At 43.8% G+C, this 27,838-nt stretch overlaps 1 protein-coding gene across 2 annotated transcripts; it reads left to right on the top strand.

Annotated features, from left to right (window-relative positions):
• The first annotated feature begins 2,810 nt into the window (after positions 1-2,810).
• On the top strand, positions 2,811-26,768 carry FKBP1B (FKBP prolyl isomerase 1B). Of its 2 annotated transcripts, none has more exons than XM_035109969.2 (4): positions 2,811-2,912; positions 5,654-5,701; positions 24,531-24,643; positions 26,068-26,768. In XM_035109969.2, exons 1-4 carry the CDS (start codon positions 2,876-2,878, stop codon positions 26,194-26,196), a joined length of 327 nt encoding a protein of 108 aa, XP_034965860.1. In that variant the 5' UTR covers positions 2,811-2,875; the 3' UTR covers positions 26,197-26,768. The 2 variants fall into 2 exon arrangements, with proteins under 2 accessions (XP_034965860.1, XP_034965862.1); XM_035109971.2 differs by lacking the exon at positions 2,811-2,912 and adding an exon at positions 4,024-4,074.
• The last annotated feature ends 1,070 nt before the right edge of the window (positions 26,769-27,838 follow it).

Raw genomic sequence — 27,838 nt, forward strand, 5'->3', positions numbered from 1 at the left:
TGCCAGTCTAGCGGGCTTCAGTACATGGAAAGGAAAGGGAGGGAGGTGTCATCTTGTCCTTTACCCCAGGCAGCAAAATATATTGGGCTGGATCTGTCTCAAAGCTTTTTACCACTTAGAGTGCCAGGGGTAGACCCTGAGAGGACCTCAAAACCTTATAGTACTGAATTACCGGATTTTTTGGGGGGGGGGATTGGATAGAGGAATGAAAGTATTTGTTTCCAAACCCTTTTTGCAAGTAAACAGTATATATTAAAGTAAATCTTCCTGGACAGTGATGTAAAAGAAATAATAATAAAACAAAGTGATTTTATGGGCTGTTTCTTTAATTGATTTAGTGAAAATTAAATTAAACTAGCAAGAGAAGGGTTGGAAAAATTTCCAGCATTAATTCTTTGTAAATAGTGAAGGCAGAAATCTCAGTCACTTATTACATATATACTGTATGTCACTTGCTTTATACAGTTGTTATAGTCCTATTGTGCTTAGGAATTATATGAAGCCTGATATTGCCATAGGATTCTGTGCATTTTGCTTTTTTATGTACTGTATAAGGCAATTATAACCTTGAAAAACCTTTGGTTAGAGAACATAGAACATTAGCACATACAAAAAGTCTAGCTGGATCAAACCAAAGTTCTGTGTAATTCAGTATCCTGTTTTCCTTAATAGCTAGTCAGATGCTCTGTCTAGCTGTTGTCCCCCAGCAAATGGCATCTAGAGGTGTAGTACCTCTGATCATGGAGGCAGTATATAGCCTTTAGGATTATCAGCCATTGATAGCCTTATCCTCTTCCTTAAAAAATAATAATAATAGTGTGCACCAATACTTCAAACAGGGACTGTGAAATGCATCCAAGCTACATCCCTTACCCAAATTGCATGCCACTTCTGGTTAGCTGCTGTGGGATGCAGGACTAGATGAACCCTTGATTTGCTCCAGCAGAGCTCCTTTCTCAGTTTCTTAGGAAACTGCTTTAAACTTAGGGCTCATCCGCACTTCCGCTTGCCCTGTGCCTAAAAAGCATGGATCTGAGCAGTTTTATACTTGTCCTGTGCTTTCTAGGTATGGGCCTGAGTTGTTTTGCCTTTCCCCCACTGCTTTCCTCCAGAAAACCTGCTCTTTAGCGCTAAATCGGAACAAACAGCAATCTGTTGCCATTTATTCCAATTTGGCGCTATACTGACTGGCAGTGGCTCATGAGGGCTTCAGATAGGAAGTCTCTCCCAGCCCTACCTGGAGATGCCCTTGGAGATTGAACCTGGGACCTTCTGCATGCAAAACAAATGCTCCACCACTGAGCTAAGGCTTTTCCTCACCAAGCACCTGCTCTTGGGGCCTTAGGCAGAGGATTAGAGGTAGATGTAGGGGAATGCAACTGATTCAATTGCACTGGGCATGAAGCCTTGGGGACTCTGCCAGAGACGCAAACTATGCTTTAGAATTGAGTGTGGGGTGTGTGTGCCCAATTTTGGTGTTGCACAGGGCGCTGCTGAAATTTGAGACCCCAAATTCTGCAACTGGAAGGATCTTTCCCAGGGACCTTCTGCAGTCAAAGCCGCTGCCTTTACCGCTGAGCAATGGTGCCTCCATATTAAAAACAAGAACACCCCTGTTTTCTACAGGTTCATTTCTATTCTTGTCCAGTATAATGATAGCTGCAGGGTCCTCGTTGCTTTATTTCCTGAGGCTGCAGGCAGGATTGCACAGAGGGTTTCTCTGGAAACGAGTCTTGCAGTTGCAGCTTTTTCAATTCTCTTTGGTAGGCCTGAATCCTTACTCTGTGGTATTTTTATTTACTTTTAAATTTTGTATAGCGCCCTTCATCCAAAGATCACAGGGCAGTCCACAACATAAAAATACAGAATGGAAACACAAAGTACATAATAAAACAAAAGCCAAGCAAACCAATAACCCCTCCCTCCCCCATTCACCCATTTTAAAGCCCACAGAATGTTAATCAGCCAAATGCCTGGTTGAAGACAAATGGTTTCACCTGGCGCCTAAATATATTTAATATAGGTGCCAGGTGAGCCTCCTTGGAGAGAGCATTTCATAGGCGAGGGGGGCACTGCAGAAAATGGCCATTCTTGTTTTACCACTCCAGAACTCTTGTGGAAGAAGCACACGAGGAAGATCGCAGGGTCCGGGTTGGTTCATGTGGGGAGATGGGACCCTTGAACCAGCCTCGAATAGGAGCAGCTTCGCACCTTAGCACTCTGCCTCTGAAATGGGTCTTGATACTCAGCATGGAACGGAGCAAAGTAAAGTTTAAAAAAGTGCATAAAAGCCCTAGATTGGAATCATAGGATCACAGAGTTGGAAGGGATCTCGAGGATCATCTAGCCCAACCCCCCTGCAATGCAGGGATGTCACATGACATATGGCCACCCAACCGCCACTTAAAATGCCGAATCGTTTCCACGCACGCGTTTGGCAAGCCAGACTCTGCGCTGCCAAAGGAGCAGCGCCTGTTTTCCCCAAGGAAACAAGACTGCATTCATTCCGCAAGCTGCGCACCCTGCCTGCCAGCCTTTCTTTTTGCAGTGCGGTCCACCTGCCTCTTACTCCGCCGCCGAGCTCCTCCCCACGGAAGGGGCTGGGGTACGCTTTTCGCCCTGCCTTCCCCTCCGCCACCTCGCGGGGGGATTGGGCGACGGCGGCGCCTGTAGCCCCCCTCCCCACTTTTCCATTGGCCGGGTGGGCTGATGGACAGCTCCGGAGGCGCTTGTCCGTCAGCTGCGAAGAGGGGCGGGGAGCTATGCGCCGGCTGGAGGGTCTCGCTAAGCCGGGACCGGCCGAGGAGGACGGCGGCGCGTGGTGCGGGGAGCAGGTTGCCAAGCGGGAGCGCGCCGCGTCGGGAGCATTGCGGCCATGGGGGTGGAAGTGGAGACCATCACGCCGGGAGACGGTGCGGTGCCCCTCTCGCCGCGGGTTCGGGCTGAGGGGCGCAGGGAACAGAGGGACGGCAGGGCAAAGCAGCATCCTGCAGGAGGAGCTGGGTGCCTATGGGGGAAAGGAGGGTGGTGGTGGTGGTGAAGCCTCTGGCGATGAATGAACTGAAAGGGGAGTTTTTTGGCCAGGGAATGGTACCGTACCAAGTAGGGGTGCTCCTGGTAACGGTGGAACAACGTCAGTTCTGGAATTGTCGAGTTGGAAGGGACCCCCCAACGGACATCTAGTCCAGCCCCCTGCAATGCAGGGATCTTTTGCCCACCATGGGACTAGAACCCACGACTCTGATATTAAGAGCCTCAGGTTCCATCGACGGAGCTGTTGAGGGCCAGCTCAGTGCAATGCAGGTGTGTGTTCAGGGTTTCTGGGTACCTCATTTTCGGTGCAGCGCCTCCTCCTGTTCTCCACACCCTGGTCAGTACCCTGTGGCTCTTTGGCTCTCTCCTGCCTTGGCTATCACTCTTGTCCATCTTGCCAAGCTTGTAAAGTATATTTCAGCCCAACTGCGGCTGACGAAGGGATCGGATTTCCTATCATTTCAGAGGGATATTTGAGGTCAGAGGGCTCAGTGGGTAGGTGACTGTCTCTTTCTCTAGCTGTCAGGGGATTGAATCAGGGAGGATCGGAGAAAGTGGAACCTATAGGATGTTCAGAACGGGAATTTTAAAATGCAAAATGCGTGGGAAAAAATGCTAAATGCAAATATACATACATATATGGTGGGGGCTGGAAGCTGTGTTTTCCTGCTGTCAGGTGGGGGGGGGGGAACGTGAGACTCCCTGACTTAGAATATGGTGGAGGGTGCCTGTCCTGAGCAACATAATGAGGGAAAATGCCCAGAGGGCTCTGTGGATCAGTGGGCTGCAGTCTTCTGCTTCTTTGGCAGCAGCATCGGCAGCCACAAGCGATTAGGGATATTTAAATGGCATTTGCTGACAGCTGCATAAATCCAAGCGCAGTGAAGTAATTTAGTAACAAGAGCAAATTATAGTACGCTGTACTTCCCTGTTTAAAATGTGAGCCTCTCCATTCAGGAGAGAGACGAGGCTTCAGGCTTGCTCCTCTGTGAAAACCTGGAGAAGGCTCTTATTGAAGAGACCACTGCTGCAACTACAGAGGTGGAAAAGCAAATAACTCCTGATGTAACGGGGTGGGGGTGATCAGTGAATGGGAATTGGCAGGGTTTTGTTGCTGACAGTAACATGTGGAGATAGCTTTTTGTCATGAAGGAAATGTGTGCCACTTAGTCATTAGCCAGACATTGACTTTGAAGTCTTCGTCATGGTGCAGCTTGGTTTGAGAATACAGTATACAATAGAACGATGGCAATTTAGCCCAGCTCACAGCACAGAGGAAGAATCCTGTAAAACCTCAAATGCTCTGCTCATTCTAAAATGGTTACAGTGTGTTCAGCCAGGCATAACTCTTCAGTTTCACCAGATTTACAACCCCAGACTAGTGAATATAATTATTGTGGACAATAGTCTACAGATTTTGGCAGGTGAATAAGTGCCTTTTTGTCTTGCCTGTGGGCTTCCCTGGGACATCTGATTGGCCACCATGGGAAAAGGATGCTTGACTAGATAGCCCAGTCAGTAGAGCGTGAGACTCTTAATTTCAGGATTGTGGGTTCACGTAGGGTTGCCATACCTCTGGAATTTCCTGGACATAGCCAGAATACCGCATTTGGAAGCAGTGTCTGGGCAGAAATCGCTAAAAATGTCCGGGAAAATCCAGACGCATGGCAAGCCATGTCAGCGGTGTCATTTTCAGGATTTACCTGAAAAAATAGCTCCAATTTATTTATTTTTGCTCAACAACTTTAGAACGTTTTGAAATATCTTCCAGTCCTACGTTGGGCAAAATATTCCTACATTGCAGGGGTTTGGACTAGATGACCCTTGGGTCCCCTTCCAACTCTAAAATTCTATTATTCTAGGTCTTTGGTCTGAATGAGCAGGGCTGCTCTTTTGTGCTTAAGGTAGCCGATCAAAACTAAGCTGTCTCATTTCCTGCTTACAAATAAAGTGTGTCCCCTGTGGACCAGATGCTCAGCAAAAGGATTTTACAGGGACAAAGTGGAAGGCATCATGATCCCAGTATAAGGCACATTCTACTGCCGTTTGCCTCCCTTTGTCACTGATAACTTTGTTGAAAATGGTCCTGTGATGAAGCAAACTAGAAGCTGGCCGAAATCAAGCTTTTGGTCACTGCTATTTGAAATCATATTTGTGGGCCCCCTTTAGGTATGGTTGTCATTTAGTTAAAAAACACACTATTTTAGTTTCTAGGCTCTGCCATGTCTGAGGCTTCATAGGATCAGTACTAAAGGAATGATCCCAATTGTATTGTTTAAATTGATGGTCACTGAAAATTGAAATCTGTTCCCCCTTCTTTCCAAATGGCACATATAAGCCACTCTATGGGAGGGCGAGACTAGCAGAAGCTACAGGTATGTGATTACAATGTCATCCACACTGCATGACACCATCTCTGCCTCTGCACCTTTGTTTTCTTACACTGGTCGGTGTTTTTAAGACAGAAAACCCAAATTATTCAATTTCCATTTTATCTTGTATTTAATGTAGGTTTCGATATGAATGAGTTTATTTTGCTTTGTCTTTTTAAACATCCAGTTTTCCTAAAGGATATTCTACAGCATTTTTAACATATGTGTTTGTTTATATTTTTAAACAGGAAGGACATTTCCAAAGAAAGGCCAGACATGTGTGGTCCATTATACAGGTAAATTCCATTATGAATAGACCATTTTGTGTTTTCAGATTGTTATTTTCCGCTTGCAGTCCAACCATATTCATTTCTCCATACTGATTCGTGATGTCCTACATCTTTGTATAATGGCATTCAGGTTATCCAAAATGCTATTGATTTACATGAATTCGGATAATTGTTGCTCAGGTTCTTATACTAAATGAAGTACCTTGACCCTTCTAGCTTTTCTCTCCCTCTCCCCACCCATTTCATAAAAAGGACCAGAGGTTGTAGTCTGGCTATTCATGTTGTCATCACTACAGAAGGCAAAGCAGAAGCTTGATTTCTTCAGTACAGCACAAATGACTCCACTCTGGCCTTGCTGTTTTTTACCCTTCCCTCTACTGCTCAGTACATACTGAACACTTATGATGTTATTCGTGGAGAGCAGCTAGAAAGCCTATCAGTGTTTGGGTGCAGTGGTCTTCAGCTTACTAAGAGCTGGGACTCACCTGTAATCCCAACCTGAAATAATGGGACTCGCTTTCAAACGTCCATAGGCTACAGGGCAGAGCCCAGCATTAAAAAGAGTGGAACCCAAGAATCTGGGGTGTGGTTGAGGGAGTCTGAAGAAGCAGGGTGTTAAAAGAAAATCCACATGAAGAAGTGGAGTGTAATGTAGGGCAATTTTAATGCGTGTGTCTGGGGGACAGTGTGTGTGCAGGTAGCAGCCCACATAGATTGCAGAGCCGCCTTTGTCTGTCCCCACCTCTGTTACTGCTGCTGATAGTGTCGTAGCACTGAGTGTTGTTGTTGTTTAGTCGTTTAGTCGTGTCCGACTCTTCGTGACCCCATGGACCATAGCACGCCAGGCACTCCTGTCTTGCACTGCCTCCCGCAGTTTGGTCAAACTCATGTTCGTAGCTTCGAGAACACTGTCCAACCATCTCGTCCTCTGTCGTCCCCTTCTCCTAGTGCCCTCAATCTTTCCCAACATCAGAGTCTTTTCCAAGGATTCTTCTCTTCTCATGAGGTGGCCAAAGTATTGGAGCCTCAGCTTCACGATCTGTCCTTCCAGGGAGCACTCAGGGTAAGAGCACTGAGTAAGAGCTGGCTTTTCTGTGAGGAGAGCCCATCATGCACATACAGCTGTTTGCACGCAGGCTCTTCATGTGTGGTTGTGAAGTGTGATTGCTGCAGTGGTAGAAAACAGGAAGCTGCATTGTGCTGAATGTACACCAGTGGTTTTTCTGGGAAAAGGTGCAAAATTCAAAACTGCAGGTAGATCCAGATGATGGGGGGGATTCTGCCATTATAATGTGGCACACAGAGAAAAGCACCCCACCCCCAGACAGTTGCTTTGCAGTAAGATCTTGTGGAGCATTACTTGGCAGAAGACAAAACAAAGGTGGTGAAGTTTGCTCAGTTGTTCTGAGTTCTGCAGCCCAATTCTGCAAGGGTGTCCTTGTGAGACAACTGAAAATGAACTGCTGAGGTTAGGATGTAGTTTAGGAGACTGCAGTATTAAAGGTCTCCCTCTTGAGCCTTCCAATTGTTGGGGGAAAAGCTCTTCATTCCTAAACCTAGTCTTCTATGATTGCTGAGCTACGTGGTGCTGGGACACCCTGTGTTAGTGATCTTGGGAGGGTTGTCTCTAGATCATTTTTTGAACCTTGTGTTTCTCCCCAGTTTCTTTGCACTGCACTACACTGCACCCCCTCAATGGTATCCTTAGTGAAGGCTTTGGTGAGAGACTTACACCTCTTGGCACCCATGGGAGTGTGACAGGAATACACACTTTTCTGAATTTTGCATTGCAACTCACCAGCCAAACATAAAAAATGCCAAATCTTTATTTGAGCGGAAAGGGTGGACACACACAAAAACATATGTTACTCGATACTGTGCAAAAATAAGTGTTGTTAGAAACTCTGTGTACAAATGTATTTTCTAGGCAAAATTGCATACATACAAAAATGTGTGGGAGAAATGTACATAAAAATACATACAGGCGGCTACCATTTTGCACGGTGGTTCTGTTCCCAGACCCTGCGCATATTAGCAGAGCACACATAAGTATGCCCTACCCTGTTACACCCCAGTCTCTATATGTTTTTGTCCAGAGTTTAAAAGGGATTACTGCAAGCCGATGTGGAAATGGGACGGTGCACTTAAGATTGGGGAAAAAAGAGCCACCAAGCATAGACATTGACTTTAATGGAGGGAAATTGCCCAGCCATTGCAACCAATTAGGAATTGTAAGGAAGGCAACTTTATTAGAAAATGTTACTGTTTATTGATTGTGCCACCAAAAAAAGAAAGTAATTAGACAACTCTGGCAATATTTTGTAAGTGAGAGTGCTCATTGATTATTCACTGGCTCCTGTTGTTGTGGGTTTCTTTTCCTTGTTGTTTCTTTTCCTCCAGTTCCTGTTCTGTATTCCTGAAATAATGTAAGTTATTTCTGCACTGCATTAAGTACAGAGTAGCATGTCTTTCACTCCATAAACGTCTTTTGATTCTAACCAAGTATTTTCTGAATATTCCGAGCAGCAGCTCTGTCTCAGACTTCCTCTCCCTCATAATAGTGTAGCAAAACTGACTTCCTCTCCCTCATAATAGTGTAGCAAAACTTTCCCTGTCTCAACGTCGTCATGTTGGGCATTTCCCCTCCCACCAATAATAGGGTAGGAAGGTGGGGAAATATACAGCATGATAAACCATGTGGAGCAGCGTCCCTGATGAGATATGACAAGCATCCACTCACAGTATTTTCCGGAAATAGTTGAAGACATTTTTTGTTTTGACAAGCTTTTCCAGCTGGGTGAAAAGGGCTCTGCCTTAGGTGTTCACTTTGAATTGTTTTTTCAACCTCTCTTCAGTTGTCTTTTGTACTGTTTCTAAACTGGTAATATGGTATGCTTGTGAATTTCCTTAAGACGCGTACAGAGCTGACCCCACCCATGAGGCAAGGTGAGGTGATCACCTTGGGTGGCAGGATTAACAGTGGCAGCTGATCCAGCCTCCAAGGAATGCTTCGCCCACTGCTGCTGCTGCCACTGCTACAGGGTCGGCGACAGCTGTGAAACACTTCCTGGAGGCCAGATCTGCCTCTTCCTTGGCATCCCCCCATCAGTGCTGCCTCTAGAGCGCCCTCTTGGTGAATAGGAGGCACTGCTGGTCTTCTCTTACCCTTCCCCCCCCAAAGTAGACCTTCCCCCACTTCTTGTACCTAATGTAGATTCCCACATCGTTCTCAGTGTAGATCTTTATTACCACCTTGTTCATGATGTAGACCAGGGGTCAGCAAACTTTTTCAGCAGGGGGCCGGTCCACTGTCCCTCAGACCTTGTGGGGGGCCGGACTATATTTTGAAGAAAAATTGGAACGAATTCCTATGCCCCACAAGTAACCCAGATGCATTTTATATAAAAGGACACATTCCACTCATGTAAAGACACCAGGCAGGCCCCACAAATAACCCAGAGATGCATTTTAAATAAAAGGACACATTCTACTCATGTAAAAAATGCTGATTCCAGGACTGTCCGTGGGCCGGATTTAGAAGGCGATTGGGCCACATCTGGCCCCCGGGCCTTAGTTTGGGGACCCCTGATGTAGACCATCACTCACTTCTTCTCTGGTGGAGGGAAGCACTTTGTGGTCTTGAGCCGACCCTGGATGTATACGTGTGAATGAGCCATGTTATTGAGCTTCTGCAACTATAAGCATGATTGTGCCTGAATCAACTACCAAGAAACTATTTTTTTGGTGAAGAGTAGATCTAGTTGTCTTCTACGGAAGGTGAAGGCTGGCGTTTTTCTCATCGGGCCAAACCCTACCATGAGGTAGAGTGGAGTGGCCACTCAGGCAGCTCATTTTAGGTGTCATGAAGGTACAGATTCAGTCAAGGTTAGAGAGACGTGGAGGGGACAGGGCAGTGATCCATAAAAGTTTTATCATTCTCCCCAGGAGGTCAGTCTATCTGGGAACTGGATGTGAGGGTTTATACTTGGTTTATACTTGGGAGGCTGCCCAACCACCTCCCTGACTAAGCTGTCTGAAGTAGTCTGGTGAGGAGTTGAAGAATCTCTGGACTTTAGTTCTGCAGGTATGCCTGGAAGAAGTGTATTGCTATAGTACTCAGAGATTGTTGCTCAGCTTAGTGGCTTTGGGACTCTGATGTCTCACAAGTGTCTGTTCTGTCTCCTGAGCTATTTAAAATCTACATGAAACCGTTGGGAGCTGTCATCTGGGGATTTGGAACGCAGTGCCACCCGTGTGCTGATGACACACAGCTTTATCTCCATTCCATCGTAATCGGGAGGGACTGTGAAGGTGTTCTACAGGTGTCTGGAAGCCGTGAAGGGCTGGATTGGAGCCAATTAATTAGGGCTGAATCCCAATAAGACAGAAGCACTGCGGGTGGGTGATTCCCATGTCTAGCAATTAGGTGTACAACCTGTTCTGGAAGGTTTGCATCTCCCCACTGAAGAAACAAATACTTCTGGGAGTACTTCTGGATTCCAATTTGTCATTAGGGTCTCAAGTGACTTCTGTAACTAGGAGTGCTTGTGCCCAACTTAAGCTGACTCTCCAGCTACTGCGATAGCTCAGTTGCTCATGCTCTGGTAACCTCCCATCTTGGCTACTGGCTATATGTAGGGCTGCCCTTGAAGATGATAAGTGGGACAGCCCAGTGGAACCCAGTGGAACCCCAGTCCTGAAAGCTGCACTGGCTGCCAGTGAGGTCCAATTCAGAGCATTAGTACTAGTATACAAAGCCCTAAATAGCTTGGAACTTACACTAAAAAGAGTGCCTTCCCCAACGTCAACCATCTTGGACGCTTGTACTACCGGCAGCTGCCTGGCAGGCATTGACCCTTAACACAGCCTTTTCAGTGGCAGTTCTCCATTTGTCTTCTCTGGTGACATGTGTCTCATTCTTGACTTTCAGGAGAAATTTAAAAACATTCTTGTTTACCCAGGCATTTGATGGCTAAAGTACACCCTCCCTGGGCACCCTGGGATAATGTTGTTGTTGTTGTCGTCGTCGTCATCAATATGTTTGTCACTCTGGGCTCTTTCAGGAGGAAGGGTAGGATAGAAATTGAATGAGTGAATAAATAAATAAAAGAGTTGTGTTTTTACTCCTGAAATGTGGTGTTTTCTACCGCTGGTGCCAAATGACCTGGCAAGCCTTTGGTGCTGTGCCCCTTGAGCTGGCGGGTGGGGGGGGCGGGGAGAGAAGAAGCACATGCCATTACACCCCGGGCAGCAAAATGTCTGGGGCCAGCCCTGTACCAACTGTGTTTGGTTTGATTAACCACATCACATCCAAGTTCTATTTTAGACCTGGATACTGTGTCAGACATTGTAAGTGTGAAAGACAGTGTGAAGCAATCAGCCCTGGTGCTGCTGTAATGTTTGAGATACGGGTGTGTGTGTGTGTGTAAGCAGTGGATAAGGTTGCAACGTTGTCAGGGTGGCTTGAACAGCAGCATGCAAGGTATAATTAAGTGGCTGCCGATTCCCCTTTCGCTACGACTCCTTGCCGGGTAAAACTGTACCTGCTGCATTTCTGCCTGTCTGTGCAGCTGTTTCAGTGTACAGGAACCCTGCCAGAAGACAGACAGCCTCTCTAGCTGTGGAGCTGGCAGCTGTTCCCTTATGCTCTTTCCATCGGGGCAGCCTATGTGTGAAAAATATATCACAGCGTGAAATGTATCTATGTGTGATTGGAAATAAGTCACAGAGGTGATAACATGTGAATAATTACTGGTGCGATTAGGTATCTCCTGGTGCATCAGTCTCTCTCTCATCCTGAAGAGCTAGCATGGACAGCTGCTAATATGGCACACAGAACGACTGAGTCAGTAGAACAAGTTAATACCGGCCAACGGGAATGAGACAGAATTGTTCTGATCCTGCCGTCATTCTCACTTTCTTAGCCGTGTTTGGGGATGGGGGTGGTTTTTTTTTGTTTTTGTTTAATGAATGGGACATCTTTTTGTTTCTAAGCATGGACAATCAACATGGCCGATAGTGGAAATTATTCATTGCCATTTTTTTTCTGTGAAGTGTTGATTAACCAGAGTTTCCCAAACATGGGTTTTGAACTGTTGTTGGACTACAACTCCCATCATCCCTGGCTAGCAGGACCAGTGGTTGGGGATGATGGAAATTGTAGTCCAAAAGCAGCTGGAGGCCCAAGTTTGGGAAACCCTGGATTAAACAAACAATAAAAAGGAATAGACTTTATTGTCCTTCTGTCTATGGTGTGGTGTAGTGATTAGAATGATGGATTGTGGGAGCTGGGAGTCCTGGGGTGACCCCACCCCCTTCTGATACACTAAGCTCACTGGATGATCCTGGGCCAGTAATTTTTTTTTTAAAAAAATCCAAATAATTTTTATTGGTTTTCATGTAAATACAAGAATAACATATACCTACAGTAACTTGTCCCGTGGTACATTCTTATTAAGTTTGATATGCAGTACACATACTCAAGCAATACTGTACGTTTATTTATGCATAGTCAATCCAGGTATCCTCTCCACAAAGAGTTTTGTAGTAACTTTCAACCTAACCTACCTGACTGGGTTTTGTTGTGAGGATAAAATGGGCGGCTGGGGATTGTGTTCCTAAATAACCAGTTTTGAAAAGCAATATTGTATTTTCAGTGGGAATCATATTTTGCATGGACCTCCGAGGGGGTTCCTTGTATTTGATGCTGTGCTTTGCTGAAGACAATGTATTACATAATATGTCTTAAGGGTTATTGTATTTTTAAAAGTAGCTAGTGCTTTTATGGAATTTGTGGTTACCATGCATTTCTCATTGTGCAGAAACTGAGCAAAATTCTATGTCGGCTAAGCTTATTTTGCAATACTTGTATATGTATATTAGGAATGTATGTATATATTAGGGTCCTGTGAAACACATACCGGTATTTATATAATTTGGCTAATTAAAATGAAATATTGCTCCAGAATCACTGGCAGATTTTATAAATCCTTATGGTTCTACTTGCTCTATATTGCTTTTAGCCCCATAATAACCAGCATTCTGCATTCTTGCGGTATAGTTATCCTTGAGTTGCTTTAATCCAGTGCTTTTTTCTGGGGGCACGCAAGGGTATGCACACTACCCACACCTTTTTTTCCTAGAAGAAAAGCACTGCTTCAACCTTTTTGCAACACACCACCTCTTGTTGAATCCCCATCTTCAATATTTTGTTTTTAACCCCGTTTTTACAGCAGCATTACATGACCAACTTGTTAAAAGTGTGATCTTAGCTCCCATCTCCACCAACTTAAATGTGTCGTCGTCATTTAAAACTGGCACCTGCTGACTTGGCAGATTTCTCTGTTTTAAAAGTTGCAGTCCTGATTTTGTGCATGTGTGGTTGTTTTAATAAGTGGCATTTATTGCTGTTTGTACATTGGTTCACTTGCGGGGAAATTTGAGGCAAGAATTTGACAGTGTGGTTTTAACCCTTATAGTCAGCACTGCTCTGAGCATGACCCATTCTCTTCTACATGTAGAAGAGGGGATCTCCGCCAACTTCAGTCTTTCCTCTTCCCTTTTCTCATAGCCCTCATCCAGGTACATTCACACTGCAGTGCATGGCTGGTATGGCCTTAAAAATATACTTTAGAGGGGGGTGATGGGATGAGGGGAAGTGGGGGTGGGGGTGGGGCCCGATTGTAAAAAGGATTGGTTGTTGTCCTACCTTATTCTGGAGTCTCCTTGTGGCAGGAGGAGGTCTGGGAGGGGTAGGATTTTTAAGCAAGGAAATTAAAATGAAAAGGATTAATAAAATTGGGAGAAAGATAAATTGCTAAAGAGGAGAATATATTGGAAATAAGAAAGAGCGGGGAAAGGGGAAGTCCATAAAATGATTCAGAAAATTAATGGTAAAAGTATAAGTGTAGTGTTTGTGTATGTGTTTGTTGTGATATTGTATTTTTCATGATTAGTCCCGGCACAAGTCCTTAGTCATAGAGGAATCTGCTTATGTGAAGCACTGGAAACTGCCATATATAGAGTCACACTGACTGACAATGGTTTTCCAGTTACTAACCCACAAGGTCTACCAGAGATTATTCATTCATTGATTTTGTGTGTCTGCAGCTTTTCCACCCCCACCCCCCAAAAAATAAATCATGCTGACAGCAGCTTACAGCAAAGCAAAGAAGAAAATAGTTCAAGCAAGCACTACAATCAATTTCATAATAATATATGGAATATATGGAATATACTGCAATATACTGCAAAACAACACAGTAACAATTTCATAATTATGTAGAAAAACAATTTTTTTTTTTGGTTGGCATCCATCTGTCTCGAGAGAATGGACTGTGTCTCTGGGGGTGAAGTCAAACTGCCGTGATAGTAGCATCAAATGATGTCCCCAGGGTGCAAGGCTGGGCAGTGTGTATGGCATAGCTGCCAAGTATCCCGTTTTCGCCGGGAAAATCCCTTTTTTCCTACCGTTTCCCGGCGGTCTCCCGTTTAGGTTTTTATCCCGATATTCTCTCTTAAATCTGCTTCTGCCGGCGGCCATTTTTCTGGTGCCGCTTTGCCCTTTTATGGGCACCAGAAAATGGCGGTGGCGGTGCCGGAAGTCGCTTTTACGCATTTCCGGTCATGCGTAGAAGCGACTTCCGGCGCTGGCGCCGCCATTTTCTGGTGCCCATAGAAGGGCAAAGCGCCACCGGAAGTTGCGTCTACGCAACTTCCGGTGTCGTGGGCTGCCGATCCTGGATTTTTCCGTCCAGGACTTGGCAGGTATGGGGTATGGAGGTCCTGGGCTGCCCAGATGACAAGACTGCTATCTCGGCCTTGCTGATATGGTCCAAAGGAAAGCAGAGCAATACGTTTGGCACCAGCTTGGCTGCAGGAGTTGCCTGAAGGAGGCATACAGCGCACCATCTAACCAGGGCAGGTGGGACTCTTCAACCTAGGAAGGTAGCCCATCTAGGAGAAGGAAAACTCTGACCCTAAACCTCTGCTGCCTTGCGGGATATCTTCAGGAGAAGAAAGCCCTACACAAATCTGGAGTGGAATCCCTATAGCAATCATAACATAACCCCCCCACACACACACACATTTCAATACTATAAATGTAACAAGATTACAACATGCAGCATCCAGTAGCAAAAATAACAGGAGCTTCACAGTTTCAACTAGGGACCTTTTACATGCAAGGCATGTGCTGTCACTGAATCAAGGCCCTTTTCCTGCATAGGCCTCCCATTGTAGGTATTGACTGGCACATCATGATACATGTTTGAACTCAAATATTTTAAAAATCAACAAAGATTCAGAGAGAATAGCAAGCCATATAGACAGGGTTCGAAATTAGCAGGGTGCCAGGCACATGTTGTGCCTAAAGATTCTTTATTTGCAAAAACCTCAAAATGTCTGGGTGCCCTTTTTTGCGCCTGGCCGATACTCATGTATTACTGAAATATATGTGCTGTGAAGCCTTGAAGTATATGTTAAGGATAAACAGTATGTTAAGGAGTTTAACAATAAAGAGTAGAGTGTTTTGAAAACTAAAGCATGGTACCAGTATTTTTATTGTAAACACCAAATTAAACATGTATTAACAATTTCTGCTAAGAATGTGATATTTACTTATGTGAATTGGGTATTAATTCATGCTTATCAAAATAATAAAAGTGTTTCTGACACACACACCCCAGTGGTGACTAGACATTATGCTTTGGCACCCACAATTCAGGTCCCAGAAGCCATTTGGCCCCTAGCTTTTCTATCCCAGTTTCTAACACCACATATAGATATTTCTAGTATTGCTCGCTGTACAGCTACCTCCTGGCCTGCTTGCTCTAAGAGCATAACATTATTGAGCTTTTTGGATTTCCTTTCCATGTAAAACCATCTTTGTGAAAGCACTGGATTTGATTGGGGTGGGGGATTCAAATGGAGAATGTTCGTTCCATTTTCTTAAAAAATGGTTTGCTTTGGTTTTTACAGCTCTGACTTCACCCTTGCTCTGGAAGAGCTTGCGTTCCTACAGTATGTACAGTATGAACTTGTTGCTATTAATATATCCCTTGTGGCAAGGGATGGCCTAGGCAGAACAGCATGTGTGAAAAGAGATATTGTGCTAGGAGGTGACATGAATTTTGGATTGAGTCATTCTTCCCCATCTGTCGGGGCTCCCTGTGCAGACGCTCCCCGCGGGTTGTGGTAGGCCAACATGGGTCACAACTAGGCTCTCTAATGGTGCTCTTGTGTTTATATTAAGCGCCAGCATGACTTCCCACCTTCTGGTCTCATCCCACTTTAGTTCTGTAAATATTTTTGCTGCTCATATCTATTGTTGGCACAGAGACACCAGCTGAAAGGTCTCTTAAGCCTTTCATTGCATATATGGCTCTGTGCCAGTGAAAGCTAGACCTAAGCATCTTGGCCTCTTTTGCTGCCTGGGACAGATTCTCCCCTACCCCATCCCCAGTGATAACTGGTGTTTTTCTTTAAGCTAGGCAGCAAATCCCACAAGACAGGTTTTTGCCACTGCTGTAAACCAGGGGGTACTTTGTTTTCTGCCATTTTAGCACACGCCATCCTGTCCTGCTTGTCAGAGTCCCCCCGCCCCGCTCCAGCATGCCTCTTGAGCTAATCCATACAGGATGCACATTTCTGTCGTGGTGCTATTGATTGTCTTCAACAGCCATGCCAAGTTTCCCAGCATGAAGTGGCTGCTGTTAAAATATTTATCTGCCACATTTAGTTGGCAGGTGGCATTTCAGAGTTCTGTGGTTACACCTCCTCCCCCTTCTGAATCAAGGAAAGCTTGAAATTATGATTTGCACATGAGCTGAAATTGTGTATAATTTAGATGCACCAGGAAGGGTGGCAGCTGTGATAGAGATTGCTAATTGAGAATTATAGGAGTAGCTCTGATCCATAGATTTAACATCTTCATGTCAAGTCTGGAGTATTTTTGTGAATGAGACAAATCCAACACAACACCTTCTGCTTGTGAATTTCTGGATTGAATGTCATCCCCAAATGTGAATCAATTATTATAAGAAAATTAGTATTTCACTACCCACAGTGTGTACTATTGTTGTATTCTCCCACACAAATGTGTCTGCAGCTATTTTGGGAAGCCTAGTTATTTGAAAATGTCTTTGTATTTCTGTTGTCTTCAGGAAGCTGCCAATCTTCTAACATAGCATTGGTGTTATTATGAAGCAGAAGTTGTATTGGTGATCTACCAGTTGATGACATTCAAGCAGCCTCTGAATAGACTCACCCAGTAAGGGTCAGCATTAATCCTATGCCTCATTCCTTCTCTTAGGTGTGCAGCCTAACCTGAAGATATTTTACTGAAGCTAAGCAGGTTTGGGTCTATTCAGTGCCTGGATGAAATTGCCCAGTCAGCCTTTGAGTGACACCTTTAGCTCCCCATTCAAAGCTTTGCAAGCAGTATTCCCCGTTAGCAAGCCCAAAAGACAATGGTAACTCCTTACACAAAACCCTTGTCTCATTCTTGGGTAAACCGTTGTCTGTGAGAAGGATGCAATTCACAGTGTTGAGAGATCCAGTCACAGATCTCCCACACAACATGCTTTTTTCTTCCTGTTTGAATTGAATCAAAGCAATTGTTTCATTAACAAATCGGGGGGGATTATTTTCTTTCCCAATGCTTGTTTGTGAAGGGATAGCTCTGGAAATGGCTATATATGTTTGGGTAACTTTACAAGTTTGAATGGAGGTCTGATCTTCCTTGGGGTGAGAAGTAAGATACAGAAGTGATAGTTTGGCTCTCCTTTGCCTCCCTCCTGCCTCCCTAATGCCTCTGGCTGAGATACATTCCAGCAATTCTGGTTATGTAGTCTGCCTTGCCCTTCCCTGCATTTTTTCAGGTGGGCTGTTGTCCACTTTTGTTTGTATTATTAAAAATACACACCTGTACATCTTAAGCAACAAGAACTACGAAAAATCATCTGTCATCTTATTTGTAAAAGAAAGAAAATTATGAAAGCACATTTTAAAAATGGTACAAAATTGCTCTGGTGAAAGGGCCATCTACCGTGTTTCTCCAAAAAAAAGACACCGTCTTATATTTATTTATCCTAAAAAAATAAAAAAATAAAAACACTATGGCTTATTTTCAGGGGATGTTTTATTTTTTATTTATGGTACAGTTTAACCTACAAGCCTATCACTATGGCTTTTTTTCGGGGTATGGCTTATATTCCTTGAATGCTTAAAAATCCTGCTAAGGCTTATTTTATGGCTACGTCTTATTTTAGGAGAAACAGGGTAGCAGAAGCTATTTCCCAAAGTTCATCCCTGGAGAGGATTATGTCTGTCTGTCTGTCTGTCTGTCTGTCTGTCTGTCTGTCTGTCTGTCTGTCTGTCTGTCTGTCTGTCAAGAACATAAAAAATGCTTCCAAAACACAAACTCTCCTCTTTTTACTTACCTTTTAGGCATACGCACCAGCACCTCCCTCCCCTTGTGAGCTTGCTAACCTCAGGATAGGATGCTTGCCTGTGTTATCTTGCCAAATAGTTAGGGGGATTGGAAGCCCTCATCAGGTGCATGCATATATATGGTGAAATTGCTATATACCCATCCAAAGATTGCATTAAAGCTAGGAAACAATAGACCACCTAGGACTCTGATATGTGGCTTCGACCGACGACATTATTTAGAAAAATGGAAAAGACTGAACTTTCTAATTTTGACAGGTTCAAATAAAAGTGTAGCTCCTTCTTCAAAACATTTTGCATATTTGCAAAACATGATCTATAACATCACGTTCTCTGGCAGTGCAGATTAGGATTTCCTGAAACCCTAAAGTGTGTGTCTTGCATGGCTTTGTAACTGTCTCCTGCACGTCTAGGAATCCATTAGGCTAATAAATAAATAACTGAGCAGCAGCTGCTCATAACCACAAAAATGAAAATACAGATTGCATCAATGGTTAAATCACATTTCTGAATCATGCCACAAGCAGTATTCAGGAACAATAACTCATACCTCACATTTATATAGTCCTGAGTTTTCAAAACATTCTCCATACATTATCTCAATATTTCTTACAACAACATTTTCAGGTAGGATCATATTATCCCCTTCTTGCAGAAGACAGTAGGGGCTATGGCTTAGATATCATGGTTTACCTGAGACCCCTGGGTGAGTTGATTGTGAATAAACGCTTTCCCAGATTGTGCTTTTTAGGCAGTTATGTTACACCAGTGCTCAAGGTGGAATAGCCTCATAATTTGCTTAACCACCAAACTACCACTCTGTGCTCACGCTGCAATAGAAGATGTCATCCATTTAACTGGTCTCATCAGCTGTGCGCACCACATGTGCATTTTAAAGTGTCCAGTTGCTTGTTCGCTGTGTGCAACAAATCAAGACTGTCAGTCAACAGCTTTTGTTGATACGTTAAATGAAGATCAAATTAGAGGACTATCATCAGTCCAGCTGGTTATTGGTATTTTTTTCTGCATGTGGTCTAGAGAGAATTGGAGATTGTCATAGTCTCAGAGAGACACTTGGATTAGGGAGGATCAATAAAATACTGTTACTGTTATTGTGGGTTTGATTGCAGACATGGTACTCAGGCCTGATTTGCCCAGACAAACCTTCTGTAAGGAGCATCTCAGATCTCTTGATCAGACTGTAGGCATTTTCAGTGCCAAAAGAAAAGATGGCAGCTCCCTCCATTGACACCATACTCTCTTCCTCTTCCCAGCCCCAACCCAATGGCCTCACAGATGAGTGAGCAAAGGGCAAATTGGCAGGTGAAATAACAAATACTTTCCCTTTAAATTCTGGCATTGCCTTTCAACTATCTCAGTTTTCAGCTCATTGCTATGTGGTTTATTCATGGTGCTTGATTCAATATAGTGGTCAAAGGAACTTTGCTTCTCTGCCACAACTTGTCATTTCATGGCAGCTGTGCATGAACAAAGAAGTGCTACATAGTTAAATAGGCCTGTCCCTGATTCAGTAGTTGGAGGGGAGTGTGACTGAGTTAAACTCCCCCTGCCCCAAAAAGGGATCAGCACCATCATTAAAATTTAAATGGCAGTTGTGTGCAGGGTGGGTAGGACTTCCTAGTCCTTGCACGATCACTTCTGGCCAGGGATATGGAGGTGTCAACACGAACATCTTTATATAGCAGGCAGAGGTTCTGATGAACCCATTCATGTTTTAAAAGCACATGTGCTAACTTTGCCCATTGTTGCTGTGTTCTCTGGTCATGTTCCCCACCAAGCATTCAGCCAACGTGAGAAGAGACCCAAAGTAAGTTACCAATGTGGGTGCAATGTGTTCTCTTCCATGTGAGAGAACCCAGAATCCCCCTTACCGTGAGGATTCCATGCATAAATGTCTATAGGGCTCTTCTGCACCCTAGCTGAATGCATGACTCTGCAGACTTCTCACATGTGTTGTTGACATGCTAGGGGTTTCTCTGAACTCCTTCTCTATATGATCAGTTTCTGGTTTTACTTGTCTCCCGATTTTCCAAAATCCAGCTTGATCCAAAAATATATATGGGGAAAATAATGTATAAAAACAATTTATGCCAAGGTTTGTGTGATCTGTCAAATGTGTCCTGTTTCTTGGGCTAAATGCAGGAATGTTTCAAAGGAAGCATACCTGAGTCTTCCTGGGATGCTTGGCAAAGACCTGCAACCTCTCTCTTATTTCTTCTCCCCCTGCCTCACCTATTTGCTTGGGGCAGTGGGACGTTCACAGTTTATATTTACATTTACCGCTTATATTAAATCTTCTTACCAACGATACTAGCACACAACAATCCATTCTAAGTATGACTGTGAATGTGTGACAATGCACACACATATCCTTCTCCTTTGCTATGTTTTAATTTCTAATATTCTTATATTGACTGGTAAATTGCAGTTTGTAATCATATTTGTTTGACTGTAACTTAGTGGCTGATAAGTGATCGTAATAAAGATTGGGTTGGGCTGTTTATGCATATATGAACACAATACAATGAACTGAGGAGAGTAAAATATTTTTTCAGCAAATAAAGGGCAGGTGACATCAAATGGACTGGAAACGCAGCAATGTTAAGCATATTTTGACCATCCTAGTGAATTACTTGAAACCCTGTTCTGTAAAGCGTGCTCCGCCACCACCCAATTTCATCATATTCCCCTTTCAGCACCTAAATGTCCCAAGGCCTCTTGTAATGTTAATTACAGACACATTATCCAGTGCTGCAGGATTGCCGGTTGACATCTCTAAAGCAAAGTTGTCAAAGCAGCCAAAGGCACAGGCTCCATGTGAAGTCCCTACGTGCTACATGGATCAAAAGAGGACATGAGCAGGAGCATTTAACTTGCAAGCCTTGCAAAAACTTGCACTCGGTGCCTGTCTGTGCTGGAGATGACAAGCAACTCAGAAGCCGAAGCCATATTGGGTTGTTAAAATGCTGATTGGCTCGCAGCAAAGACTATTAATAGCAAGTGGCAGAATAGTCATTCCCAAAATCACAACCGATAATGTATTCTTACTGCAACTGAGATTTGCAAAAATGAGAATTTTACTTGGAAACAGCATGAGTGAATAACTTCCCCTGACCAGGTAAAGCACGTATTCAGAATAGAAGCAAAAAGGTCTGTGTTCCTACATTCCTTTAGACTGTGGTTCAAAACAGCTGCAGCTATATTTGGATTTTTGGCAGATGTTCATACTGTCTCCTTGCAGATTAATTTTTTTCCAAGTATCCTTGAGCTTCTGAGTTTCTGGGATGAGTCAGCACATCACCAGTGCAGCTTTATCTGGTACAGTTAAGCATCTCAGCCTTATTTGAGGTGTGACTGCCCTTCAGCCATATTGTCAGTAGACAGGATTAGCGAAGGAATCAGTCATATGCTGAGCATGATGTGATGGGGCAGGCGGCGGGGGGGGGGGGTTTGCTGTGTTTGTTCATAAGCATGCTCCATTCACTTACAAGGAAGGGATGTGTAGATGAGGGGAGTGGAAACTTTCCTGCCTTACTGCTTCACATTCTGTCACCCCAGATGCTCTTTTCCCAAGGCCAGCTCAGATCTAGCACTGGAACCATGTGTGAGAAAAAGTTTATTGAATGACATTAGTCAGGAAGGTAAGAAGAAGGGATGTTTGGCTCCCTCGGCCACAGAATGGGCCAGTGAGGTGTCATGGTTAAAGTGTTGGACTAGGGCCTGGGAGACCAGGATTCAAATTCCTTCTAGGCCATAAAGCTCACTGGGTGACTAACAGTGTTAGTCTGGTAATCACAGTCTCACCCTAAACTAACTCTCAGTGTGAGGCTAAAACAGGGAGAAGGAGAACTATGTATGCTCCTTTGAGCTCCTTGGAGGAAAGGTGGCCTATGAATGAACTGAGAGGCATTACCCCTCTCTTTAGGCACCAGTGGGGCAGATACATAATTAAACGAGACAAGGCTACCATGTCACATCTATTTTGACTCTTAAGTTCCACTCAATTTTGGAAGCTCTTGGTGAGGTATATTTGCCTATGGTTCTTCTAGTCTGTTGTCATGACATTTGTTTGAAGGGGGCGGAAAGGGTGGGGAGTAGGCTCCAGCAGAGCCTCTGGGCATATACTTCATTCAGACAATTCCAAGTATGGATCCCAAATGTCCAAATGTTTGTTCTGTTTATGCCACCTGCTAAGGATAGCTGTTTCAGGTGGGAGAGGACAGAGAACATTAGGTTGCCCCTTCATTAAGTCCCACAACATTGGAATATAATTGAGTAAATTATGAGCAGCTGAGAAATTTAAGGATTCCCCAGGACCAGGTTAATATGTACAATGATACCCATCCAGAACAGGGCCACTCTAGGGCATCACCAGATATCTCCCACAGCAAAGTTTTCCACTATGCAGCTAGGGAAACCTCTATGTTGGGCATGGGGAACCTGGAATCTGAATGTGGCCCTCCAGGTCTCTCTGCCTGGCCCTCAGGACTCCCCTTAGGCCACACCCCTCAATTACCCTTGCTCTGATCATGCGTCTTGCTTTCCTGGATGGAGGATAGAATATGTGTAGAAACTACCCTACTATACAAAGATAAAGTATACATTCATTGCTCAACCCACTTTTGCCTCTGGCCCCACTCACCACTGATATGTGGCCCCTGGAAAGTTGCCCACAAGGGAATGCAGTCCTTGGACTGAACATGCTTCCCTACTTAAGTGATGATCTTCCTTAAGTGATGGCAGATTATATTGGATTAGGTATGATTCATTTTATGCTTAGATACAGAGACTTTTATTGACTCCACTGGGCACAGAGGCACACCTGGCACTCATTTTGGCTGGCAGGAGCACCCCATATATTCTGTGAATGCTAATGAAAGCCTTAATCCTTTTCCTATTTTATTCTGTCATTATATTTTTGTGTGTGTTTGTTATGCTGTGTATATATCTGTGTGCCATTTTAACCAACATTTTGTCGTGTTTCTACTGGTTTCTCTTGCACACTTCTTTTGTTTCAAGTGATGCTGAATGTGGTCACATTGGCCTTTAGTAGAAAAAGTTTATACATTACGCAGCTGTCCACTGCATTTTCTAGGCTTTGTTTCAACCTGCATAATGCAAGGTCAGACTTTACAGAGTGTATTCTGGCTTGCCAATTTCTATTTGTTCTTGATTTCAGGAACGTGTGCTATTTGCAAGGGAAACATAGCGGTACTGCTATGTAATCAATTTGATTAAAATGTATGCACACATTAGGTTAGAACAAAGACAAGCAAGGGAGGGACATGACAGCAGTCTATGAAATTTTTATTTATCATTGTTTTCTCTCTTGGCTGACGCCTACAATTTTAATTCTTTTCACATTAGAAAGTCCATCATGACTCCGAAGCATTTTGGCATAAATATACAAAATTCAGTATATTAAAAAAAATAAAAGCCTCTGTCGTTTTATTGGTAGTAGGAATATTGAGAACTTCTGTTTTTTGTTTACTTATTTGCTTTTGTCATCTTTTCTCTTGAATATATAAAGTGCAGCTTGTTTGTCTGTAACCGGATAGTCTTGTGTCGGCTGCCCTAGTTGCCAATTTGTCTGGATAACTCTGGGGGGTCTTCGCAGGCAACAGCATTGCTGGGAGGGTAAGAAATTGGTCACTCATTCTTGCAACAGACCAGAACCAAGGGAACAAAATACAGTGGAACCTCGGTTTATGAACACCTCGGTTTACAAATTTTCGGTTTACGAACGCCGCGGACCCATCTGGAACGGATTAATTCACTTTCCATTACTTTCAATGGGAAAGTTCGCTTCAGTTTATGAACACTTCAGTTTATGAACAGACTTTGGGAACCAATTACACCCTTGCTTCGGGTTAAGTACACTTCAGGTTGAGTACTCCGCGGACCCGTCTAGAACGGATTAATCCACTTTCCATTACTTTCAATGGGAAAGTTCGCTTCAGTTTATGAACGCTTCAGTTTAAGTACTCCGCGGACCATCTGGAACAGATTAATCCACTTTCCATTACTTTCAATGGGAAAGTTCGCTTCAGTTTATGAACGCTTCAGTTTATGAACAGACTTCCGGAACCAATTGTGTTCATAAACCGAGGTACCACTGTACTGCTTTTTAGTGTCCAGCATTAGGTGACCCAAGGCTTGGTAGTGATCTCTAGGCCTGAATTACCACCACCCAGATAACTACAGCAGCAAACCACTCTGTATGTGGGTTTACTAGCCTAGCCTTTAAAAACCAGCAGAGCATACCTGTTTTGTTCAGACTTTGGCAGCCGTTTTTCATATGTGCCACCATCTCAGAAACTCAGCAGGCTTGACTGGAACAGGAGCTGTTTTTGTGTTCTGGCAGGAATGCTACAGAACGGAAAGAAGTTTGATTCCTCCCGAGATCGAAACAAGCCTTTCAGGTTCAAGATCGGCAGGCAAGAGGTCATTAAAGGATTTGAGGAAGGCGCAGCACAGGTATGCAGGTTTATGCTGATGCTCTTTTCAGAATTGATAGAACCAGTACAATAATGAGGGGTTAAGAGTGGGAAGAGTGTCATATTTATAATCTCGGAGCAGAGTGTAATGTGCATGGACTTGTATGCCGCTTTGAATATAAACAGCATTCAGCAGGATATGGCTGCAATCCTATGTACACACTTACCTGGCAGGAAGTCCAGTTTAACTCAGTGAGATTTGATTCTGAGTAGACATGCCTAGGATTTTGGAACCCAGGGGCATTCCTCCAGCACTTCCTGCTTCAGCCTGTCGGAGCATCAATTGGCTATGTTCCCGCTCTCACAATGAATTCAGCAGAGATCCACTTTTGCTACACTTCTGAAAATGCTCCAGAACCTACATTTGCAGTAATTTAAGGAATGAATCAGATAACACCTTTTAAAATTAATCGACCAGTGATTTAGGTTCGCAGTAGTGCATCGTAAATTCAGTTTAAGCAACATGCTTGGCAACTGCCTTCTTGCAGGCTCAATCAGCTGGGAATCCACACAGCCAATGTGAATAGGCCTTAAACATCCTAGGAAAAGTCTGAATTTAGTGCAGTGAATTTGTTCATGACTGTATCTTCCTCAGGTGTATGATCAACTGAGTGCCTCTGTAGCTGCTTCCGCTCTTTCTGGAGCAAAGTTTTACCTCTTAGATTCCTGAAGCGGCTATACCGTATTACCAAATATACAACCTCCAGGTGGAGTGTGGCAGATAAAATTATTCAGCGTATGTGAGGAATACCTTACTTTTAAGATGGCACTTTTTCACCCTCATGCGTGTTTTACTCAGAGGTTCATTCGCTTATGTTCAGTGGTGTTACACCAATGAAATTGTTTCTAGGAGTGCAGTTTCTGTCATCCGAAGACATCCAACATCTCATTGATATCCCACAATTAATTGCTTGCCTTGGTCAAGTCAAGTGTCTGTTGGCTCCACCTAGTGGATTGTTGCATTGGGGATTAGTGTGATGTCATTAATATACTGTATTTCCACCTGTTGGCAGATTGGCCAAAGTACCATTCTGCATAGCACTACTGCAAATTCCTGAGTTTTTCTGGTGGTGTTTGGTTGTTAGATGGCAAGCATGGGAAACCTTTGACTCTCCAGAGGTTGTTGGGCTTCATATCCTAGCAGCCCAGTTGTCAGGGATGATGGAACTTGCAGTCCAACAGCACCTAGAGAGCCACAGGTTAGTCGCCCCTCCTGCATGGTATCTTGACCCCTATTACTTGATCTAAAAGATGGAGATTATGACCTGTGACTTCCTCACTGAAACCACTCTTTTTTTAACATAGAGCACATCTTGAAATGCTTGCGTTGCTGACATGTTCTAATGTTTTCTTTTGCTTCTCGTTTTCTCTCTCCCATTTGCTATCGTTAAAAAAAAATGCCAGATGAGCCTAGGACAAAGAGCAAAGTTGACCTGTACACCTGACATGGCGTATGGAACCACAGGGCATCCCGGAGTCATCCCTCCCAACGCTACTTTGATTTTTGACGTGGAGCTGCTTAGGATAGAGTAAAAAGAGGCAACTGACTAAAAGCACCTGTTGATAACCACCATTCCCCCCCCCCTTCCTCTCAATGGGAGGCACCTTCAGTAGAATTTCCATCATTTTCACTCAAACTCTCATACCAACCATGTCTATCCTGAGGTTGTTTTCCCACTTCCCCCCCCTTTTTTACTGTTATTAGTGTTAGAATTTGCCCCTGAATAGATGCTTCTTTGCTGTAGAGACAGAAAAAAAAGATGGCTGTTACATCTGAGTTGTACATTTTATTTTAATTTGCATGTGAAGCTCCAAAATTGTGATTGAAACTATATATAAATATATACATATATATAAACCTATAAATATATAGAGATTACTTACTGAAAAAACCACTGCCTTATACACTTAAAGGAAGAAAAACACACACAAGGGTGCTCAGAAATCCAGTGTACATTTCGTACACGAGTGGGCATTAGCCAAACCAAGTTACCTGCGCTGCCACTTTTCCCTCAATTTGTATGTTCTGCTTGCTGCTGTTTTAAAGAAAACATCTCACGTGATAACTTTCCAAGAAGAAAAATAAAATCTTGATACTTTATGGATTTTTTTTGCTTTCTCGTTTTTTTAAGCACTTAAAAAACTTAAGCGCGATAATTCTTTCTCACTCCATTGGTAACATTGCTGCAGTTTTGGAATAATCGGATCTAATAACCAAAATCTTACTATAGGTACACAGGAAGCTGCCTTCTACTGATTCAGACCATTAGTCTATCTCTATCTGAATATTGTCTATACTGACTGTCTATATTGCCTGATTCTCAGGCAGGACTCTTTCCTAACCCTACCTGGAGATGCCAGGGATTGAGTCTGTGACCTTCTGCATGCATGGCAGGTGTCCTGCCACTGAGCTTTGGTGCTTTGGTTGAAGTCCAGAAACAAGTGCTTTTCATGTATTACAGGCAACAACCAACGTTTGTCCGATCGTGCATGCGCACCCAGTGCCAAACCTGGAAGTGACACAAAAACATCACTAAAAGGGCAAACCCCTTTACGTGGGCCCTGCCAATGTGAGCAAAACAAGGATTGACTGTATTTGAATAATTAAAACCCTGTACACAATGTCTTTAAGAAAGGATACCATGTTCTACACTCAAAATATGCTCTGTAAATAATGGACGACGTCCAGTGTCAAGTTGTCAGATTTCTTCTTGCACAGCGAGACTTTATTTTCTCCTAGCTGTGGCCCCACGTATGTCCCCAGAAGTTTTGGGGGAGGTGTGCATGTAGCGCAGGCATCCCTAAACTGCGGTCCTCCAGATGTTTTGGCCTACAACTCCCATGATCCCTAGCTAACAGGACCAGTGGTTGGGGAAGATGGGAATTGTAGTCCAAAACATCTGGAGGGCCAAAGTTTGGGGATGCCTGATGTAGCGGGTACTGAAAGGGAAAGGACAGGATAACTCAACTTGCCTAGCTCATCATCATCATGTTCTGACAAGCAGTGGTTTTTTTGAGGTTTCAGCCAGAGTCCTTTCCCATTACTTGCTATCTGGTCCTTTTGATTGATGTGCATGATTGTAACCTGAGCCTTCTTATACCATTGAGCTACAATTCCTGCCATATGAATTTTTATCTCTGCTCTTTTTTTTGGAACTCATATGCCACACAAGCC

Source organism: Zootoca vivipara, chromosome 3, assembly GCF_963506605.1.
Source record: "Zootoca vivipara chromosome 3, rZooViv1.1, whole genome shotgun sequence".
In the NCBI taxonomy this organism is placed as follows: domain Eukaryota; kingdom Metazoa; phylum Chordata; class Lepidosauria; order Squamata; family Lacertidae; genus Zootoca; species Zootoca vivipara.

Excerpts from the sequence above, each read along its gene's own strand:
- FKBP1B (XM_035109969.2), top strand. The coding sequence starts at position 2,876 with ATGGGGGTGGAAGTGGAGACCATCACGCCGGGAGACG. Across the intron at positions 2,913-5,653 it reads GACCATCACGCCGGGAGACG|GAAGGACATTTCCAAAGAAA; the intron begins GTGCGGTGCCCC and ends ATTTTTAAACAG. Across the intron at positions 24,644-26,067 it reads TTGAGGAAGGCGCAGCACAG|ATGAGCCTAGGACAAAGAGC; the intron begins GTATGCAGGTTT and ends AAAAAATGCCAG.